The 17576-nt window shown below is 49.6% G+C and overlaps 1 protein-coding gene across 6 annotated transcripts in view; it reads right to left on the reverse strand.

Moving 5' to 3' along the window:
* The window catches only part of sned1 (sushi, nidogen and EGF-like domains 1), a 376981-nt gene that overhangs the window by 150789 nt on the left and 208616 nt on the right, over positions 1–17576 (reverse strand). For all 6 annotated transcript variants that reach the window (XR_011934549.1, XM_072474925.1, XM_072474927.1 and 3 more), the window contains exon 21: positions 13181–13346. Coding sequence is in view for 5 of the 6 variants with exons in the window: in XM_072474925.1 (XP_072331026.1) it covers positions 13181–13346 (166 nt within the window). In the remaining variant the exon portion in view is untranslated. The remainder of the gene's footprint in view (positions 1–13180; positions 13347–17576) is intronic.

The raw sequence follows: 17576 nt of genomic DNA on the forward strand, positions 1-17576 counted from the left end.
TGTTGGGTGTTCTAACACACAGAAGAGCCAACACAGTTGCATATGGTACAACACTTGTTTATTTAAACTCACTATTTACAACTTGGTCTTTGCACTCTGCACGTGGGGGGCTCCCTGCTTGTGGTGTTTCAACAGCTCTTTCATGCTTCCTTCTCCCCAGACCTACTGACCTCCAGGTGTCGTGCTCGTGCTTTTTATGTGGTTGGTGTTCTTGTCTGTGATTGGTTGTGGTGTTGTGTACTCTGATTTGCCTGTTAGTGTGTCCATCATGATGTGTGTGTTTGAATATCATGACATCCCCCCTTTTTACAAAGATATGTGCCTACGTGGTAATAAATATGATCGTGACGTGAGTGCATCTAAGAGTGTGTGTGTGTCGTGTGCAGCATGTGTCTATGACGGAACTATGTACATGGGGCGATGTCGAGTGCGTCACATGAATCCAGTTGTACCATAACATAACAGAAATGCGAACGAGAGAAGAAGAAAAAAAATTTTGAACAGTTGTCCAGTCAGACGACATCTGGAACGATAAACAACAACAGGTTATCATGTAAAATTGTCCAACTTATTAAACATATGAACTGTATTATAAGTCCATTCTAATGGGTTTGCGACGAATTCGGGTTGACCGCCTTAAGGGTGGATCAAGAACCACCGGCTGCTGTGCAGGCATGGCCATGGGTGGCGATGGAAAGGGCGTGATGTGCGGCAGCTCCACAAAGTCATCCTCGGAAGCCTGTTGAGGATCTGGCGTGTTGTGTGGCTGTGAACGTGGAAGTCGGCGAAGGGCGCGCCGATTGCGGCGACGCACGGAACCATCCGGCATGCGAACCAGGAACGAGCGGGGAGCCACTTGTCGGAGGACTTCGGCCGGTGCTGACCAGCCACCATACGGTTGATGGACGCGTACTTTGTCTCCGGAGGACAGGGGGGGCAGGTCCGTCGCTCGTGTGTCGTACCGACCTTTCTGGCGATCACGCTGCAGTTGCATGTCCCGAAGAACCGCCTCATGGTCTGTTGTCGGTGCCAGGACGGAAGGTACCGTCGTCCTGAGGGAGCGACCCATTAGTAGCTGCGCTGGCGAGAGGCCCGTGGATAACGGGGCCGATCGATAGGCCAGCAAGGCAAGGTTAAAGTCCGATCCGGCATCAGCCGCCTTGCACAGGAGCCGCTTTGCGATGTGGACACCCTTTTCAGCCTTCCCGTTCGATTGTGGATGCAGAGGGCTGGATGTCACATGAGTGAAACCATATGCTGCGGCAAAGGACGACCATTCACGGCTGGCAAAACAAGGTCCATTGTCTGACATGACAGTCCTTGGAATGCCATGGCGAGCAAACGTTTCCTTGCAGGCCCCAATGACTGCGGACGACGTCAGATCATGGAGAGGCATGACTTCCGGGTAGTTTGAGAAGTAGTCTATAATAACAATGTAATCTCTGCCGAGCGCGTGAAATAGGTCAACACCCACCTTCGCCCAGGGGGACGTCACCATCTCGTGTGGTAGAAGTGTTTCCGGAGGTTGCGCCGGCTGAAACCTCTGACAGGTTGTGCAGTTGAGCACCATGTTGGCTATGTCTTCATTAATACCCGGCCAATATACCGCCGCCCGGGCCCTTCGTCTGCATTTTTCGACACCCAAGTGGCCTTCGTGTAGTTGACGAAGAATCATCTGGCGCACACTGTGTGGAATGACGATCCTATGCGATTTCATAAGGACCCCGTCTATATTGGTGAGATCATCTCGCACATTGTAAAACTGGGGGCACTGCCCTTTTAGCCACCCTTCCGTCATGTGGCGCATCACTCGCTGCAGCAGAGGGTCAGTCGCCGTCTCTGCGCGTATGTGGGCCAGACAAGGATCATCAGCTGGCATATTTGCTGCTGTCAGAGTCACGTGTGCCTCAATTTGACGCACGAACCCCTCCGCATCTGGTGGTGTGCTCACTGCTCGGGAAAGAGTGTCCGCCACTATGAGTTCCTTCCCCGGAGTGTAGATCAGTTCAAAATCGTACCTCCTGAGTTTGAGTAAGATGCGCTGGAGGCGAGGAGTCATGTCGTTCAGGTCTTTGTTAATGATGTTGACCAGGGGGCGGTGGTCAGTTTCGACCGTGAATCGTGGCAGGCCATACACATAGTCGTGGAACTTGTCCAGTCCAGTTAACAAGCCCAGGCATTCTTTTTCGATTTGCGCGTAGCGCTGTTCGGTAGGGGTCATGGCTCGTGAGGCATACGCAACCGGGGCCCATGATGACGTGCTGTCTTTTTGCAGGAGTACCGCTCCAATACCAGATTGGCTGGCGTCTGTTGAGATCTTTGTAGGGCGAGTCGCGTCAAAGAAGGCCAGCACTGGTGCCGTGACCAGTTTGTGCTTGAGCTCCTCCCATTCCTGCTGATGCGACTGGTGCCAGTTGAATTCCGTCGATTTTTTTACGAGATGGCGCATGTTTGTTGTATGAGAAGCCAGGTTGGGAATGAACTTCCCAAGGAAGTTGACCATGCCCAGGAATCTTAAGACAGCCTTCTTGTCAGCCGGTCGTGGCATGGCTGTGATGGCGCTAACCTTGTCTGCATCGGGACGGACCCCGGACCTTGAGATGTGGTCCCCGAGGAATTTCAGCTCCGTCTGGCCGAAAGCACACTTCGCACGGTTGAGACGCAGGCCATTTTGCCGTATGCGGGTGAAGACACGTCGAAGACGATGCATGTGTTCCTGCGGAGTGGTGGACCAAATGATGATATCGTCCACATATACACGTACCCCTTCGATGCCTTCCATCATCTGCTCCATAATGCGGTGGAATACTTCAGATGCCGAAATGATGCCGAATGGCATCCGGTTGTAGCAGAATCTGCCAAAAGGGGTGTTGAATGTGCATAGTCTTCGGCTGGCCGGGTCCAGTTGGATCTGCCAGAATCCTTTGGACGCATCCAATTTAGTGAATATGTTGGCTCGCGCCATCTCGCTGGTGAGGTCTTCTCGTTTTGGGATGGGATAGTGTTCCCGCATGATGTTGTTGTTCAGATCTTTTGGATCTATACATATACGGAGCTCGCCAGAGGGCTTCTTTACACAGACCATGGAGCTGACCCATGGCGTGGGCTCCGTGACCTTGGATAGGACCCCTTGGTCCTGAAGAATCTGCAGTTGTGCCTTGAGGCGGTCTTTGAGAGGCGCAGGAACCCTGCGAGGTGCGTGAACGACAGGGATGGCGTCCGGTCTGAGTCGAATCTTGTACGTGTGTGGCAATGTCCCCATGCCTTCAAAAACCTCCTGGTTGTGAGCGAGGAGGGAATGGAGATTCGCGTGGAACTCAGCATCCGGGAAGTCGGATATCTCATCTGGAGAGAGAGACATGATGCGCTGTACCAGGTGAAGGACCTTACACGCTTGTGCGCCCAGTAACGAGTCCTTTGATGAGCCCACAACTTCGAAGGGGAGTGTGGCCGTGTACCCCTTGTGAGTCACCTGTAGCTGGCAAGATCCTACGGACGGGATAACGTTCCCGTTATAGTCAACCATCTTAAGCCGGGATGGTGTGATGAGTGGTTTGACCTTCATGGCCTGGACTGCAGAGTAAGCAATCAGGTTGGCGGATGCGCCGGTGTCCAGACGGAAGGCGACGCGCGATCGGTTGACCGTCAGGGTGGCACACCACTCATCGTCTGGATTGATGGCATTGACCTTGTTGACATCAATGACGGCAACTCTGAAGTCATCCTGGTCATCTGCATCACTTAACTGGAAGTCTTGATGCGTGGGCTGGACAGTCCTGACTCGTGTGCGAGGTTGTCGAGGATGCGCCGGATCCATGGGTTGAGCCGCACGACAGCGGGCTGCGTAGTGGCCTATCATGGCACATCTGTTGCACTGTTGGTATTTTGCAGGACATTGCCCTTTTAAGTGTAGACCTCCACACTTGCTGCACGTCATGACGTCACGGCGTTCGTTGCGCCACTGCGCATGCGCAGTGCGATCTTGCGGTGGGCGCGCCTGCGCAGTGCGTCCCTCGTTGTGGCCGTTATTCTTGGCGCGCACCTGCGCGGGAGACCGCGAAAAGCGCGGGAAGCGGCCGCTGTCGTCCGGGCCGTGGGGCGGGAAGAAATCGACGGCCTGGATGCGTTCAACGTCGTGGGCGGCCTGGCTTGCCGATTCGACGGCTGGGGACCCCCTCCGTGCCAACTCGGACGCCTGGAATCGGGCAAAACGGCAGGTCGCATTTTCATGGAGGACACAGGCTTCCACAGCAGACGCTAAGGTGAGGCTCTTTATTTTAAGAAGCTGCTGGCGTAGGCCACTGGAGGCAACGCCAAAAACAATCTGGTCCCTGATCATGGACTCTGTGGTGGTGCCGTAACCGCAGGACTGCGCTAGAATCCGGAGGTGCGTCAAAAAGGGTTGAAAAAGCTCCTCCTTACCTTGCAGGCGTTGCTGAAAGATGTATCTTTCGAAAGTTTCGTTTACTTCAGTTTGGAAGTGCTGGTCCATTTTGAGGATGACCGTGTCATATTTGGCCTGGTTTTCGCCTTCCTCGAACACCAGTGAATTAAAGACATCATTTGGGTGGGGGCCTGCGTAGAAGAGGAGCATTGCAATCTTCGAATCATCCGAGACATTCTGTTTTTCGGTGGCACGGATGTACAGGTCAAATCGCTGCCTGTAGAGCTTCCAGTTGGTGCCTAGGTTCCCCGTGACTTGCATCGGCTGCGGTTTGCCGGTGTGGTCCATGTCCAGAATGGCAGGTTGGTAGGCAGGTATCGATCCACTCCTGTACCATGTGGTGTTGGGTGTTCTAACACACAGAAGAGCCAACACAGTTGCATATGGTACAACACTTGTTTATTTAAACTCACTATTTACAACTTGGTCTTTGCACTCTGCACGTGGGGGGCTCCCTGCTTGTGGTGTTTCAACAGCTCTTTCATGCTTCCTTCTCCCCAGACCTACTGACCTCCAGGTGTCGTGCTCGTGCTTTTTATGTGGTTGGTGTTCTTGTCTGTGATTGGTTGTGGTGTTGTGTACTCTGATTTGCCTGTTAGTGTGTCCATCATGATGTGTGTGTTTGAATATCATGACAGCAAGGAGGAACAACCTGAGGATTCTTGGTCTTCCTGAAGGTGCGGAGGGAGCGGACGTCGGGGCATATGTGAGCACGATGCTGCACTCGTTAATGGGAGCGGAGGCCCCGGCGGGTCCGTTGGAGGTGGAGGGAGCATACCGAGTGATGGCGCGAGGACCGAGAGCAGGAGAAATTCCCAGAGCCATAGTGGTGAGATTCCTCCGTTTTAAGGATAGAGAAATGGTCCTTAGATGGGCAAAGAAAACTCGGAGCAGTAAATGGGAGAACGCGGTGATCCGCGTTTATCAAGGCTGGAGTGCGGAGGTGGCGAGAAGGAGGGCGAGCTTTAATCGGGCCAAGGCGGTGCTTCATAAAAAGAAGATAAAATTTGGAATGCTGCAACCGGCAAGACTGTGGGTCACATATCGAGGGAGGCACCACTACTTTGAGACGGCGGATGAAGCGTGGACTTTTATTGTGGAAGAAAAACTGGAATGAGTGGGTTATTAAAAAGAACGTTTGAACAAAGTGGTGGGGCGAATGTGGGGGGCGAAGAGGGGGTTAAAAAGGGGGGAAAGAGGAGTTTTATGTACTAATCCTGCGATGTGGTAACTTTTCTCTCTTCCACAGGTGGTGATGGGGGGAGGAGGGGAGGTGGAGGAGATGGGGCGTTGGTCATTGGGGGCGGGGCCAAGGGAGAAGCGCGGGCTTGGTTCCCGCGCTATGATAATCATGGCGGGAATAGAGAAGCAGGAAGGAGGGGGCGTCGCACGGTGCGAGCCGAGGTCACGGGGGGGAAGCCAAGGTCGGCCAGAGTTTGCTGACTTCTGGGAGCAACATGGGGGGAGTAATTACGCTAGCGGGGGATCTAGCGGGGGGGAGGGTGGGAGGGGGGAATTACTGGGTTGCTGCTGTTGGGGAGAGGGGGGAGCTGGTATGGGAGGGGATGGGCGGGGGGGCACCGCCTGGGGGAGATTCAGCTGCGTGGGAACCGGGTGAGGAGCTGGAAAAAGGGGATGGCTAATCGACAAGGGGGGGGGGGTAGGAAGCTCCCCAACCCGGCTGATCACGTGGAACGTGAGAGGGCTGAACGGGCCGATAAAGAGGGCACGGGTACTCGCACACCTTAAGAAACTTAAGGCAGATGTGGTTATGTTACAGGAAACGCACCTGAAACTGATAGACCAGGTTAGGCTACGCAAAGGATGGGTGGGGCAGGTGTTCCATTCGGGGCTAGTTGCGAAAAACAGGGGGGTGGCTATATTAGTGGGGAAGCGGGTAATGTTTGAGGCAAAGACTATAGTGGCGGATAACGGGGGCAGATACGTGATGGTGAGTGGCAAACTACCGGGGGAGACGGTGGTTTTGGTAAACGTATATGCCCCGAACTGGGATGATGCCAATTTTATGAGGCGGATGCTAGGACGCATTCCGGACCTAGAGATGGGAAAGCTGATAATGGGGGGAGATTTTAATACGGTGTTGGAATCAGGGCTGGATAGGTCGAAGTCCAGGACTGGAAGGAGGCCGGCAGCAGCCAAGGTACTTAAAGATTTTATGGAGCAGATGGGAGGTGTAGACCCGTGGAGATTTAGCAGACCTAGGAGTAAGGAGTTCTCGTTTTTCTCCTATGTCCATAAAGTCTACTCGCGAATAGACTGTTTTGTGCTGGGAAGGGCTTTGATCCCGAAGCTGAGGGGAACGGAGTATACGGCTATAGCCATTTCGGATCACGCTCCACACTGGGTAGACTTGGAGATAGGGGAGGAAACAGGAGGGCGCCCACCCTGGAGAATGGACATGGGACTAATGGCAGATGAGGGGGTGTGTCTAAGGGTGAGGGGGTGCATTGAAAAGTACTTGGAACTCAATGATAATGGGGAGGTCCAGGTGGGAGTGGTCTGGGAGGAGTTGAAGGCGGTGGTTAGAGGGGAGCTGATATCAATAAGGGCACATAAAGGGAAGCAGGAGAGTAAGGAACGGGAGAGGTTGCTGCAAGAACTTTTGAGGGTGGACAGACAATATGCGGAAGCACCGGAGGAGGTACTGTACAGGGAAAGGCAAAGGCTACATGTAGAATTTGACTTGCTGACTACGGGCACTGCAGAGGCACAATGGAGGAAGGCACAGGGTGTACAGTACGAATATGGGGAGAAGGCGAGCAGGTTGCTGGCACACCAATTGAGGAAAAGGGGAGCAGCGAGGGAAATAGGGGGAGTGAGGGATGAGGAAGGAGAGATGGAGCGGGGAGCGGAGAGAGTGAATGGAGTGTTCAAGACATTTTATAAAAAATTATATGAAGCTCAACCCCCGGATGGGAGGGAGAGAATGATGGGCTTCTTGGATCGGCTGGAATTTCCCAAGGTGGAAGAGCAGGAAAGGGTGGGACTGGGAGCACAGATCGAGGTAGAAGAAGTGGTGAAAGGAATTAGGAGCATGCAGGCGGGAAAGGCCCCGGGACCGGATGGATTCCCAGTCGAATTCTATAGAAAATATGTGGGCTTGCTCGCCCCGGTATTGACGAGGACCTTTAATGAGGCAAAGGAAAGGGGACAACTGCCCCCGACTATGTCTGAAGCAACGATATCGCTTCTCTTAAAGAAGGAAAAGGACCCGCTACAATGCGGGTCCTATAGACCTATTTCCCTCCTAAATGTAGATGCCAAGATCCTGGCCAAGGTAATGGCAATGAGAATAGAGGAATGTGTCCCGGGGTGGTCCACGAGGACCAAACTGGGTTTGTGAAGGGGAGACAGCTGAACACGAATATACGGAGGCTGTTAGGGGTAATGATGATGGCCCCACCAGAGGGGCAAACGGAGATAGTAGTGGCGATGGATGCCGAGAAAGCATTTGATAGAGTGGAGTGGGATTATTTGTGGGAGGTGTTGAGGAGATTTGGTTTTGGAGAGGGGTATGTTAGATGGGTGCAGCTGTTGTATAGGGCCCCGATGGCGAGCGTGGTCACGAATGGACGGGGATCTGCATATTTTCGGCTCCATAGAGGGACAAGGCAGGGATGCCCGCTGCCCCCATTATTGTTTGCACTGGCGATTGAGCCCCTGGCGATAGCGTTGAGGGGTTCCAAGAAGTGGAGGGGAGTACTTAGAGGAGGAGAAGAACACCGGGTATCTTTGTATGCGGACGATTTGCTACTATACGTGGCAGACCCGGCGGAGGGGATGCCAGAAATAATGCGGATACTTGGGGAGTTTGGGGATTTTTCAGGGTATAAATTGAACATGGGGAAAAGTGAGTTGTTTGTGGTGCATCCAGGGGAGCAGAGTAGAGAAATAGAGGACCTACCGTTGAGGAAGGTAACAAGAGACTTTCGTTACCTGGGGATCCAGATAGCCAAGAATTGGGGCACATTGCATAGGTTAAATTTAACGCGGTTGGTGGAACAAATGGAGGAGGATTTCAAGAGATGGGATATGTTATCCCTGTCACTGGCAGGGAGGGTGCAGGCGGTTAAGATGGTGGTCCTCCCGAGATTCCTCTTTGTGTTTCAGTGCCTCCCGGTGGTGATCACGAAGGCTTTTTTTAAAAGGATTGAAAAGAGCATCATGGGTTTTGTGTGGGCCGGGAAGACCCCGAGAGTGAGGAAGGGATTCTTACAGCGTAGCAGGGATAGGGGGGGGCTGGCACTACCGAGCCTAAGTGAGTATTATTGGGCCGCTAATATTTCAATGGTGAGTAAGTGGATGGGAGAGGAGGAGGGAGCGGCGTGGAAGAGATTAGAGAGGGCGTCCTGTAGGGGGACTAGCCTACAGGCTATGGTGACAGCCCCATTGCCGTTCTCACCGAGGAACTACACCACAAGCCCGGTGGTGGTGGCTACACTGAAGATTTGGGGACAGTGGAGACGGCATAGAGGAAAGACTGGAGCCTTGGGGAGGTCCCCGATAAGAAACAACCATAGGTTTGCCCCGGGGGGAATGGATGGGGGATATGGAATGTGGCAAAGAGCAGGAATAACGCAACTGAAAGATCTGTTTGTGGATGGGAAGTTCGCGAGTCTGGGAGCGCTGACCGAGAAATATGGGTTGCCCCAAGGGAATGCATTCAGGTATATGCAACTGAAGGCTTTTGCGAGGCAACAGGTGAGGGAATTCCCGCAGCTCCCGACACAAGAGGTGCAGGACAGAGTGATCTCAAAGACATGGGTGGGGGATGGTAAGGTGTCAGATATATATAGGGAAATGAGGGACGAAGGGGAGACTATGGTAGATGAACTAAAAGGGAAATGGGAAGAAGAGCTGGGGGAGGAGATCGAGGAGGGGCTGTGGGCAGATTCCCTAAGCAGGGTAAACTCATCGTCCTCGTGTGCCAGGCTAAGCCTGATTCAGTTTAAGGTATTACACAGGGCGCATATGACTGGAGCACGGCTCAGTAAATTTTTTTGGGTGGAGGATAGGTGTGCGAGGTGCTCGAGAAGCCCAGCGAATCATACCCATATGTTTTGGTCATGCCCGGCACTACAGGGGTTTTGGATGGGGGTGACAAAGGTGCTTTCAAAAGTAGTGGGGGTCCGGGTCGAACCAAGCTGGGGGTTGGCGATATTTGGGGTTGCACAAGAGCCGGGAGTGCAGGAGGCGAGAGAGGCCGATGTTTTGGCCTTTGCGTCCCTAGTAGCCCGGCGCAGGATATTGCTAATGTGGAAAGAAGCCAAGCCCCCGGGGGTGGAGACCTGGATAAATGAAATGGCAGGGTTTATAAAGCTAGAGCGGATTAAGTTCGTTCTAAGGGGGTCGGCTCAAGGGTTCACCAGGCGGTGGCAACCGCTCGTCGAATACCTCGCAGAAAGATAGATGGAATGGAAAAAAGAAGGCAGCAGCAGCAGCCCAGGATCGGGGGGGGGGGGGGGGGGGGGGGGAGGGGGAGGAGGAACCAGAAGGACTCTCAGGGTTGTTAATATATACTGTATAATATGTATAGGTCGTTGCGACAGATAATTATATATTGGACTGTTAAATTATATTTTTGGAGAGTGTTACTTGTGATAAGGCAGTTGCCAATTAGGGTTGGTTTTCATTTTTGTTATTTATTATTTATTCATTTTTTGTTTATAAAATAGGTCATTGTTATTTGTGTTGTTATAATATTGTGTAAAGGATGCACAATGTACTGTGTTGGTTGACCAAAAATTTTCAATAAAATATTTATTAAAAAAAAACATTGCCATCAAGAAGTGCTTTCAAACCCATAAGCACCAAAGTACCTGATCAACCTGTTACAGACATAACTGATGGCTCCATGGAAACAAATAGTGATGAACTGCCTGTGCCCGAAGAGGTACCTGCAGTTCCTGTTAATATCGATTCTGTGGAAGCACCTCAGACAATAGAATTACGACTTTCTACAAGAAACAAAAAAATCCTCAAAGACTTGATTTATAATTGCCCAACTCATGTATATAAGGTTTAGTTAGAATTTAGGGCTGAGCAACTTATTGGAGATTGTATAAAGGAGTTTAAGGGGGAGGATTGTGGTGATTTTCCCTTTAAGGGTAACACAACAGAGTAAGGGTCACCTGGCTTGGGGGACCAATTGGGAGTCAGAGTAGATCATCACCCCAGGGGGTGGAGTCCTCTTTTGGACATAGAGATATGTCGGGGCCTAGGTGTAACCATGCACCTGCTGCAGGCTGCTCGACAATTCTTTTGAACAAATCCTTCTTGTTTTCACGAATGGAGTCTCTGAAAGTGCATCATTACAGAGCCTCTCCAATGATGGCAGCCACTGTCTCCTTCACGAGATCATGGATTTGTAGCTGTGTCTATCTTCCTCTGATTGATTAGCACATCCTGCCTTGGCTTGTTTGCCACCTTGTCCTGCAAGAGACAGGGAGGTGTGTCATTGACTGCAGTACAATCTGGGTGATGTGGTTGTCATGGTTGAATAGCTGGCAGTGTGTGCAAACCATGAGATGTGCGGTTGCAGAAGTGCAACTCACCACACGTGTAAGGGTGAGATGAAGCTATGTCATGAGTCCTGATTGAGATTGTTGATGGGTGAGTGACGGGGAGACGTGATGTATTTAGCAGTGTTCGAGCCTACTCATGCCATTGATGGGTTATGGCATTTGAAGATACAGTCACTGACCGTAACCACATGGGAGGTTACTAAAAGCCTTGCATTGCACCCAGATTATCAGGCCCAACTGCTGGCTTTGATTATTATGGCGATCTGGTCCCACTGCCATCTGAGAGCTTGCCTCGAGGACCTTCTAGCCGCCTGTGGATAAACAGGTTTCTCCTCTACAGTACGTTCTCACCCAAGGCCTCCAGTGCACTGCTGGAAGTACGAACATATGCACAAAGAGCAGGAGCAGGCCATTCGGCCCCTCGAGACTGCTCCGCCATTTAATAAGATCATGGCTGATCTTAACTTTAAATCTGCATCCTACATACTCTTGATAACCTATCACCCATTTGCTTAGCAAGAATCTATCCACAGACTTTAGCAGGATGGAGGATCCTGGCACCGGAAAACACACCATGGGGCCTTGAAAATTCCAGCCTCTGCTTCCGCCACGTTTAGAGGAAGAGAGTTCCAAAGACTCACGACCCTCAGTGAAAAGATAATAATATAATAATAGTGCTTATTGTCACAAGTAGGCTTCAATGAAGTTACTGTGAAAAGCCCCTAGAGATTTCACCTCACCTCCACCTTAAACGAGTGGGCCCTTATTTTTAAGCAGTGTGCCATAGTTCTAGACTCTCCAACAAGAGGAAACATCCTGTCCACATCCACCTCTGTCGATATCCCTCAGGATCTTCATGGTTTTTTGGGTGCTCACTCTCTCTCATCTGTACGTCTTTCCGAGGCCAATATCGGTTGGAGAATGGCTTTGAGCACCTGCTCCACCCACAATGCACCTCCCCTCTAAGAGACACAGGCTGGATTTAATTAGTGCAGGCCAGAGCTAACTGGGCTAGCCTCACACAATGTTGGGCCCTTTGCTGAAGCATGCAACACTCAACAGTGCAGGTAGTGCTGACGTCAATCGTGTATGTTAGCAGGCAGCATGAAGAGGACTCTGACAAAGGGTCTAAGGACTCGAAATGTTAACCCTGCTTTCTCTCCCAACAGACGCTGCCATGCCTGCTGAGTTGTTCCAGCGTCCTCTGTTCCCGTTTTAGATTCCAGCGTCTGCAGTTTTTTGCTTATTTTTGGATCAAAATATAACTCTCTCTACATTAATCCAGTCTTGGATGGATCTTCAACTTCACCAGTGTGAAAAATCCACTTCCCACAGTGAATAGAGATTCTTTGTGATCTTTGATCTATGCATCAGTTTTTAGAAAAAATAAGAACTATTGACAGAAAATATTGTACTGTGGGTCGGGACTCAGTTGTGGATGCCTGTGACGTGCCTCATCAGTCCCTGATTGTTTGCCTTGCATTTTGAAAATAAATGAACAAGTGCTCTCCACAGTGGAACATAGCAGATAGTTGTACAGTTCTTCATATCTTTGTCTGGGTTAGTTACCTTATTGCTAAACTCTATTCTGTTCAGCCTGTAGTCATTTTTCGATGAGCAATTCTGGGCGGCATGGTGGCACAGTGGTTAGCACCGCTGCTTCACAGCATTAGGGAACAGGGTTTGATTCCAGCCTTGCGTGTGGAGTTTGTACATTCTCCCCATCTCTGTGGGTTTCCTCCGGGTGCTCTGGTTTCCTCCCGTAATCCAAAGGTGTGCAGGTTACGTGGATTGGCCATGCTAAATTGCCCTTTGTGTCCAAAAGGTTATGTGGGGTTACAGGGAAAGGGTGGGAGTGTGGGCTTATATAGGGTGCTCTTTTGGAAGGTCGGTGCAGACTCAATGGGCCGAATGACATCCTTCTGCCAGTAGGGATGCTATGATTCTAAGCCCTTGAGTTGTGGACAATTAGCAACCTCGGCGTCAAATCGTTGGAAATCCTGACTTCCCTCAAGACTTTTCTGCAACATCTTTTCCCCTGCTCTATTGGACCTAGGATGGTGTTCTTCTGCACTTTAGGAGTAATTTTCTAACTTTGCACCAGTAGTGGAAAGCCTGGGATTGAGGGTGTCACATGAGGCAAGAGACTTGAAAAAAGATCCATTTTTAAAACATTAAGCGTTTCACCTACTTTATGACTTGAGAATTGTCCTCGTAGCTTGCATTGCTAATTTCCACCTCATCGGGTTGTAGTGTGATATGCAGTTGGTTGTTGTAGGCACCATGGTCCCCAGGCTCGGTCTTGCTTTTTGAGTTACCTTGTGTTTCGCCTCGCTTTGTGCTACTTTGAATTCCCACTAAAAAATGCACAAGATAATTAGTGTCATTACATTTCATTGATCCTTACAGCTCTTAGCCTCTTACTCTTAGGCAGAGTAAAGGAGCCGTGATATCCTATCCATCGAATGAAACACACTGAAATTAATATGTCTTCAAGATGAAAAAAGGAATTGTAAAACCTCACCACATCATGACTTCCAAGGCCAAAGAACCTTGTGTCACTGAAAAAACATACTTAAAAGATCAGTCACCAAACTTACACCCGGTGTTTGTTTTGTGCACATATCTGTCATTAAACAAGTGCTCCTTCAACCAGTTACAATGACTTATCTGCTGAGCCAATCAACTTGCATTTACATAGTGTCTTTTACATAGCCAAACTTCCAAATGAACATCACAGGAACATTATTAGAAAAAACTGACACCAAACCGAAGGAGATATTCGAACAGATGACCAAAAGCTTGGTCAAGGACGTTAATTAGAAGCGTTATCATATAAACGAGGAGAGAGAGGCAAAGAGGATTAATTGGGAAATATGAAATGAATGAAAATCGCTTATTGTCACAAGTAGGCTTCAAATGAAGTTACTGTGAAAAGTCCCTAGTCGCCACATTCCGGCACCTGTTCGGGGAGGCTGGTACGGGAATTGAACTGTGCTGCCTGGCCTGCTTTGGTCTGCTTTTAAAGCCAGCGATTTAGCCCAGTGTGCTAAACAAGCCCCAATATCAGAGTTTAGGCCCAGACAGGTGAAGGCAAGGAGAGTGAAAAAATGGGGGATGCACATGAAGCCAGAACTGGAGGAGTATAGAGTTCTTAGAGGGTTGTAGGGCTGGAGGAGGTTACAGAGATACGCAGGAGTGAGGCCAGGGAGGGATTTGAATACAAGAATCTCAGAAGATACCACCTCAATGACATGGTCTTAACCTGCAGTTTGGTCTCTTTTGACAGGCCTAAATGGCAATGTCAGATCTCCTCCGACATGAGGAGATGCATGCTTGATCAATGGGGAAACGGGTGGGCAGGCATCCTTCTGGAATTCCCCTGACAACAGTCAAACACTTCAAAATACATAATTGAATATGTAGTGGTACAGGTCTTCCGGAGCCTGTGAAAGGCACTATTGAAATGCAAGTCTTTATTTTCGAGTCCCACTATAGCAAGCGGAATACATATCCAAACAGAGGCTAAGGTACAAAGAATATATACATTTAAACACGAGGAAGCCAAAAGGGCAAAACTAAAATTCACTAAACTACTAGAAATATATAGTTTTAAGAGTAGGAAATGCGTGACTGTTAACCACTCCATTCTCATCCAACATCCAACTCCATGGTAAAGACCTGCCACGTTGCTATTCAAGTCTATGGAAAAACAGCAAGTGTATTTCCAGTAATGGTTTATTTTTCTTATCATCCACTACATCCCTGGGGCTCCCCAAAGACTCACCTTTGAATCCCTTAATTTGCTATTCACATGCTAACTCTTCAGCAACATCACCCACAGGCATTGGGGTTTAGGCTTCACACTGAAGATATCCAGCTCTACTCTTGCCACTGCTTCTCTCCACACGACTGCCACTCTATCAAATATCGCATATCCACAATTGCTCTCAGCTCAACATCAGGATGACCAAGGCCTCGGCCTTCAGCCACCTCCACAACACTGCTCCCTAGCCACTGATTACATCTCCATCAATGGCCACATACTCACACTGGACCAGACCTGCTGCCAACTTGCACTGTTCAACAATGAGCTGAAATTTGAATGCCAGCTCGTGTCCTGGTCCAGAACCACGGACTTCAACCTGCACCAATGTCCTGTGGGTTACATCTTTCTCTTAAAGATACTACATAAAACCAAGATCCTGCTGTTAGACTGCTGGAGACAATTAAGTCAAATAATGAGAAAACATCTCCAGATACTTTTTAACACAACAGAGGGAGGCATTTAAAAACAAAGACATTTTGGTGAACGATGAATCTGTACACAGAATCTAAAGTAACATAATATTCCATCGGGACCTGTAAGGAAAATAACATTCAAATATGCCAGTATCTTGTCTTCATATCCACCACCTTCGCTCTAATATATACTCACTGGAACGCTTCCCCTTTTCCAACCCCTATCCCCTTTCTCAAATCAGTTTCCTCGCAGTATTCTCTTTTCAATCCGCTCAGTTTGTGCCCAGTTGCCATTTCCCATTCTAACGAGCGTTGATTGGCAGTGGTGAGATTTTGGCCCTTCACTGCTCAGGTAGTCCCTCCCGCCTTGGTGAACTGCCAGCCAATCTCAGCTTTCCAGTACCTCCAGGAACTGTGCTGGAGTGGCTGGAAACGGCAGTGCAAGAAGCCTCTTGACCCAAGACCAGGGAACCGGAGAAGGAGGTCAAGTGTCAGGGGTCCGGGCATGGAGGGTAGGGAAGGCCTGTGTTATGGCGAGGGGAACGAATGAGGTCTCAGGGGATAGGCCATGGGAGAGGGAGGCCATCAGGGATTGAGGTCACTTAAGGGCTTTAATTGGAGCAAGAGTGGGCTACCTGCCCCAGTGTAAAATCGCTTCTGAAAGGAATCCCTCCTTCATGAACCTTCACACAAACAACCCCCCCACCCCATGAGAACCCCCCCGTTTCAAGGGAGGGTGGATGGACAGTGTAAACTCTGATCATAAAACTGATGAATGTATGTGTCTCTAAAGTGAAGAGGCAATCTGCTGGTATGCCCAGACCTTGTACTTGTAACCCTTGTCTGTGAGTTTCTTTAATTGCTCACAATATTCATTCTTGATTTTGTTCCTGGTTTCATTCGGGATCTTGTTCTGGAAGCAATAGGACTGTACGGTGGTTGAAGATTCTGGACCGAACAGGTGGCAAATCGACACCTGTACTTTTATTCTGCACCTTGGCCATCTTCTCTTGCAGTTGGAAAATGTGTTCTCTAATTCTGAGAGAGTAGAATGGGTAAGAGTAGGCAGACAGGTACGCAAGGCTCTGCTGACCACAGTGCTGGTTATTTTGATTTTAAGTTGTGAACGGAGTTTCATAGAGTTTCATAGAATTTACAGTGCAGGAGGCCATTCGGCCCATCGAGTCAACTCCGGCTCTTGGAAAGAGCACCCTACCTAAGGTCCACACCTCTACCCTATCCCCATAACCCAGTAACCCCACCCAACACTAAAGGCAATTTTGGACACTACGGGCAATTTATCATGGCCAATCCACCTAACCCACACATCTTTGGACTGTGGGAGGAAACCGGAGCACCCGGAGAAAACCCACGCACACACGGGGAGGATGTGCAGACTCCGCACAGACAATGACCCAAGCCGGAATCAAACCTGGGACCCTGGAGCTGTGAAGCATTTGTGCTATCCACAATGCTACCGAGTTGATAGGAGTAGTTCTGAGTTTGTTCCACCTTTGATGTCTGACTGATTCCATTGATTGTTACTAGTGGGAGGTCATGACATGCTGGTATACTTTCAATCACTGGACTTTTAGTGTCCACGATGTACAACATCTGTGACATTCAGCAGGATTGATTTGACTTGCACTACAGAACTATGGATTCTGCACAGTGAATTTGTGCACCATTGTACACTGAAAGTTTCACCATAGCAGGTTTAGCCAAGGCCTTCCATGTCTGTGGATACATGTCTTTTTGGAATTTACAGGGATAGTATGTTGGGACTTGCCCCCGTGTCAATCTTGACCCATAACAAATAGCGACTAACTTTCTTCAGGCAGATCATTCAAATCTCGGCAAACACTTTGGACGGTAGATGGTATCTATGTTTTCCATGAGACTAACGTAGTGAAACCTGTTCACCTCGCCGTGCCCATCATTATTATGTTTTTGTTTGTTAGTTGTGTCATGTATGTATTTCTGACAGGATACCAAATGGTCATTCAAGGTACCCGTTGTGTGCGGTCTGTTTAGATCAGTGCACGGCTCTTTGCAACTGCATCAGCCTGTCCTCTAGTACACTGCTGCTGTCAATGACCCTTTCTGCCACATGCCTTGCAGAATCTGTGAACAGCTGGGCATTTCCTGGTGCGTGTAGAAGTACACATCTTGCACATGTCTTGTTCTGGTTGTCATAATATCCACTCATGTATATAATGAGATGCAGACAGGCAGTGATTGACGCACAGGATGACCAGTAAGCACACAACACAGTGCAGCTAATCACCAGACAGGACACTACCAATCACCAGACAGGACACTACCAATCACCAGACAGGACACTA

Source organism: Scyliorhinus torazame, chromosome 14 (assembly GCF_047496885.1).
Source record: "Scyliorhinus torazame isolate Kashiwa2021f chromosome 14, sScyTor2.1, whole genome shotgun sequence".
In the NCBI taxonomy this organism is placed as follows: Eukaryota; Metazoa; Chordata; class Chondrichthyes; order Carcharhiniformes; family Scyliorhinidae; genus Scyliorhinus; species Scyliorhinus torazame.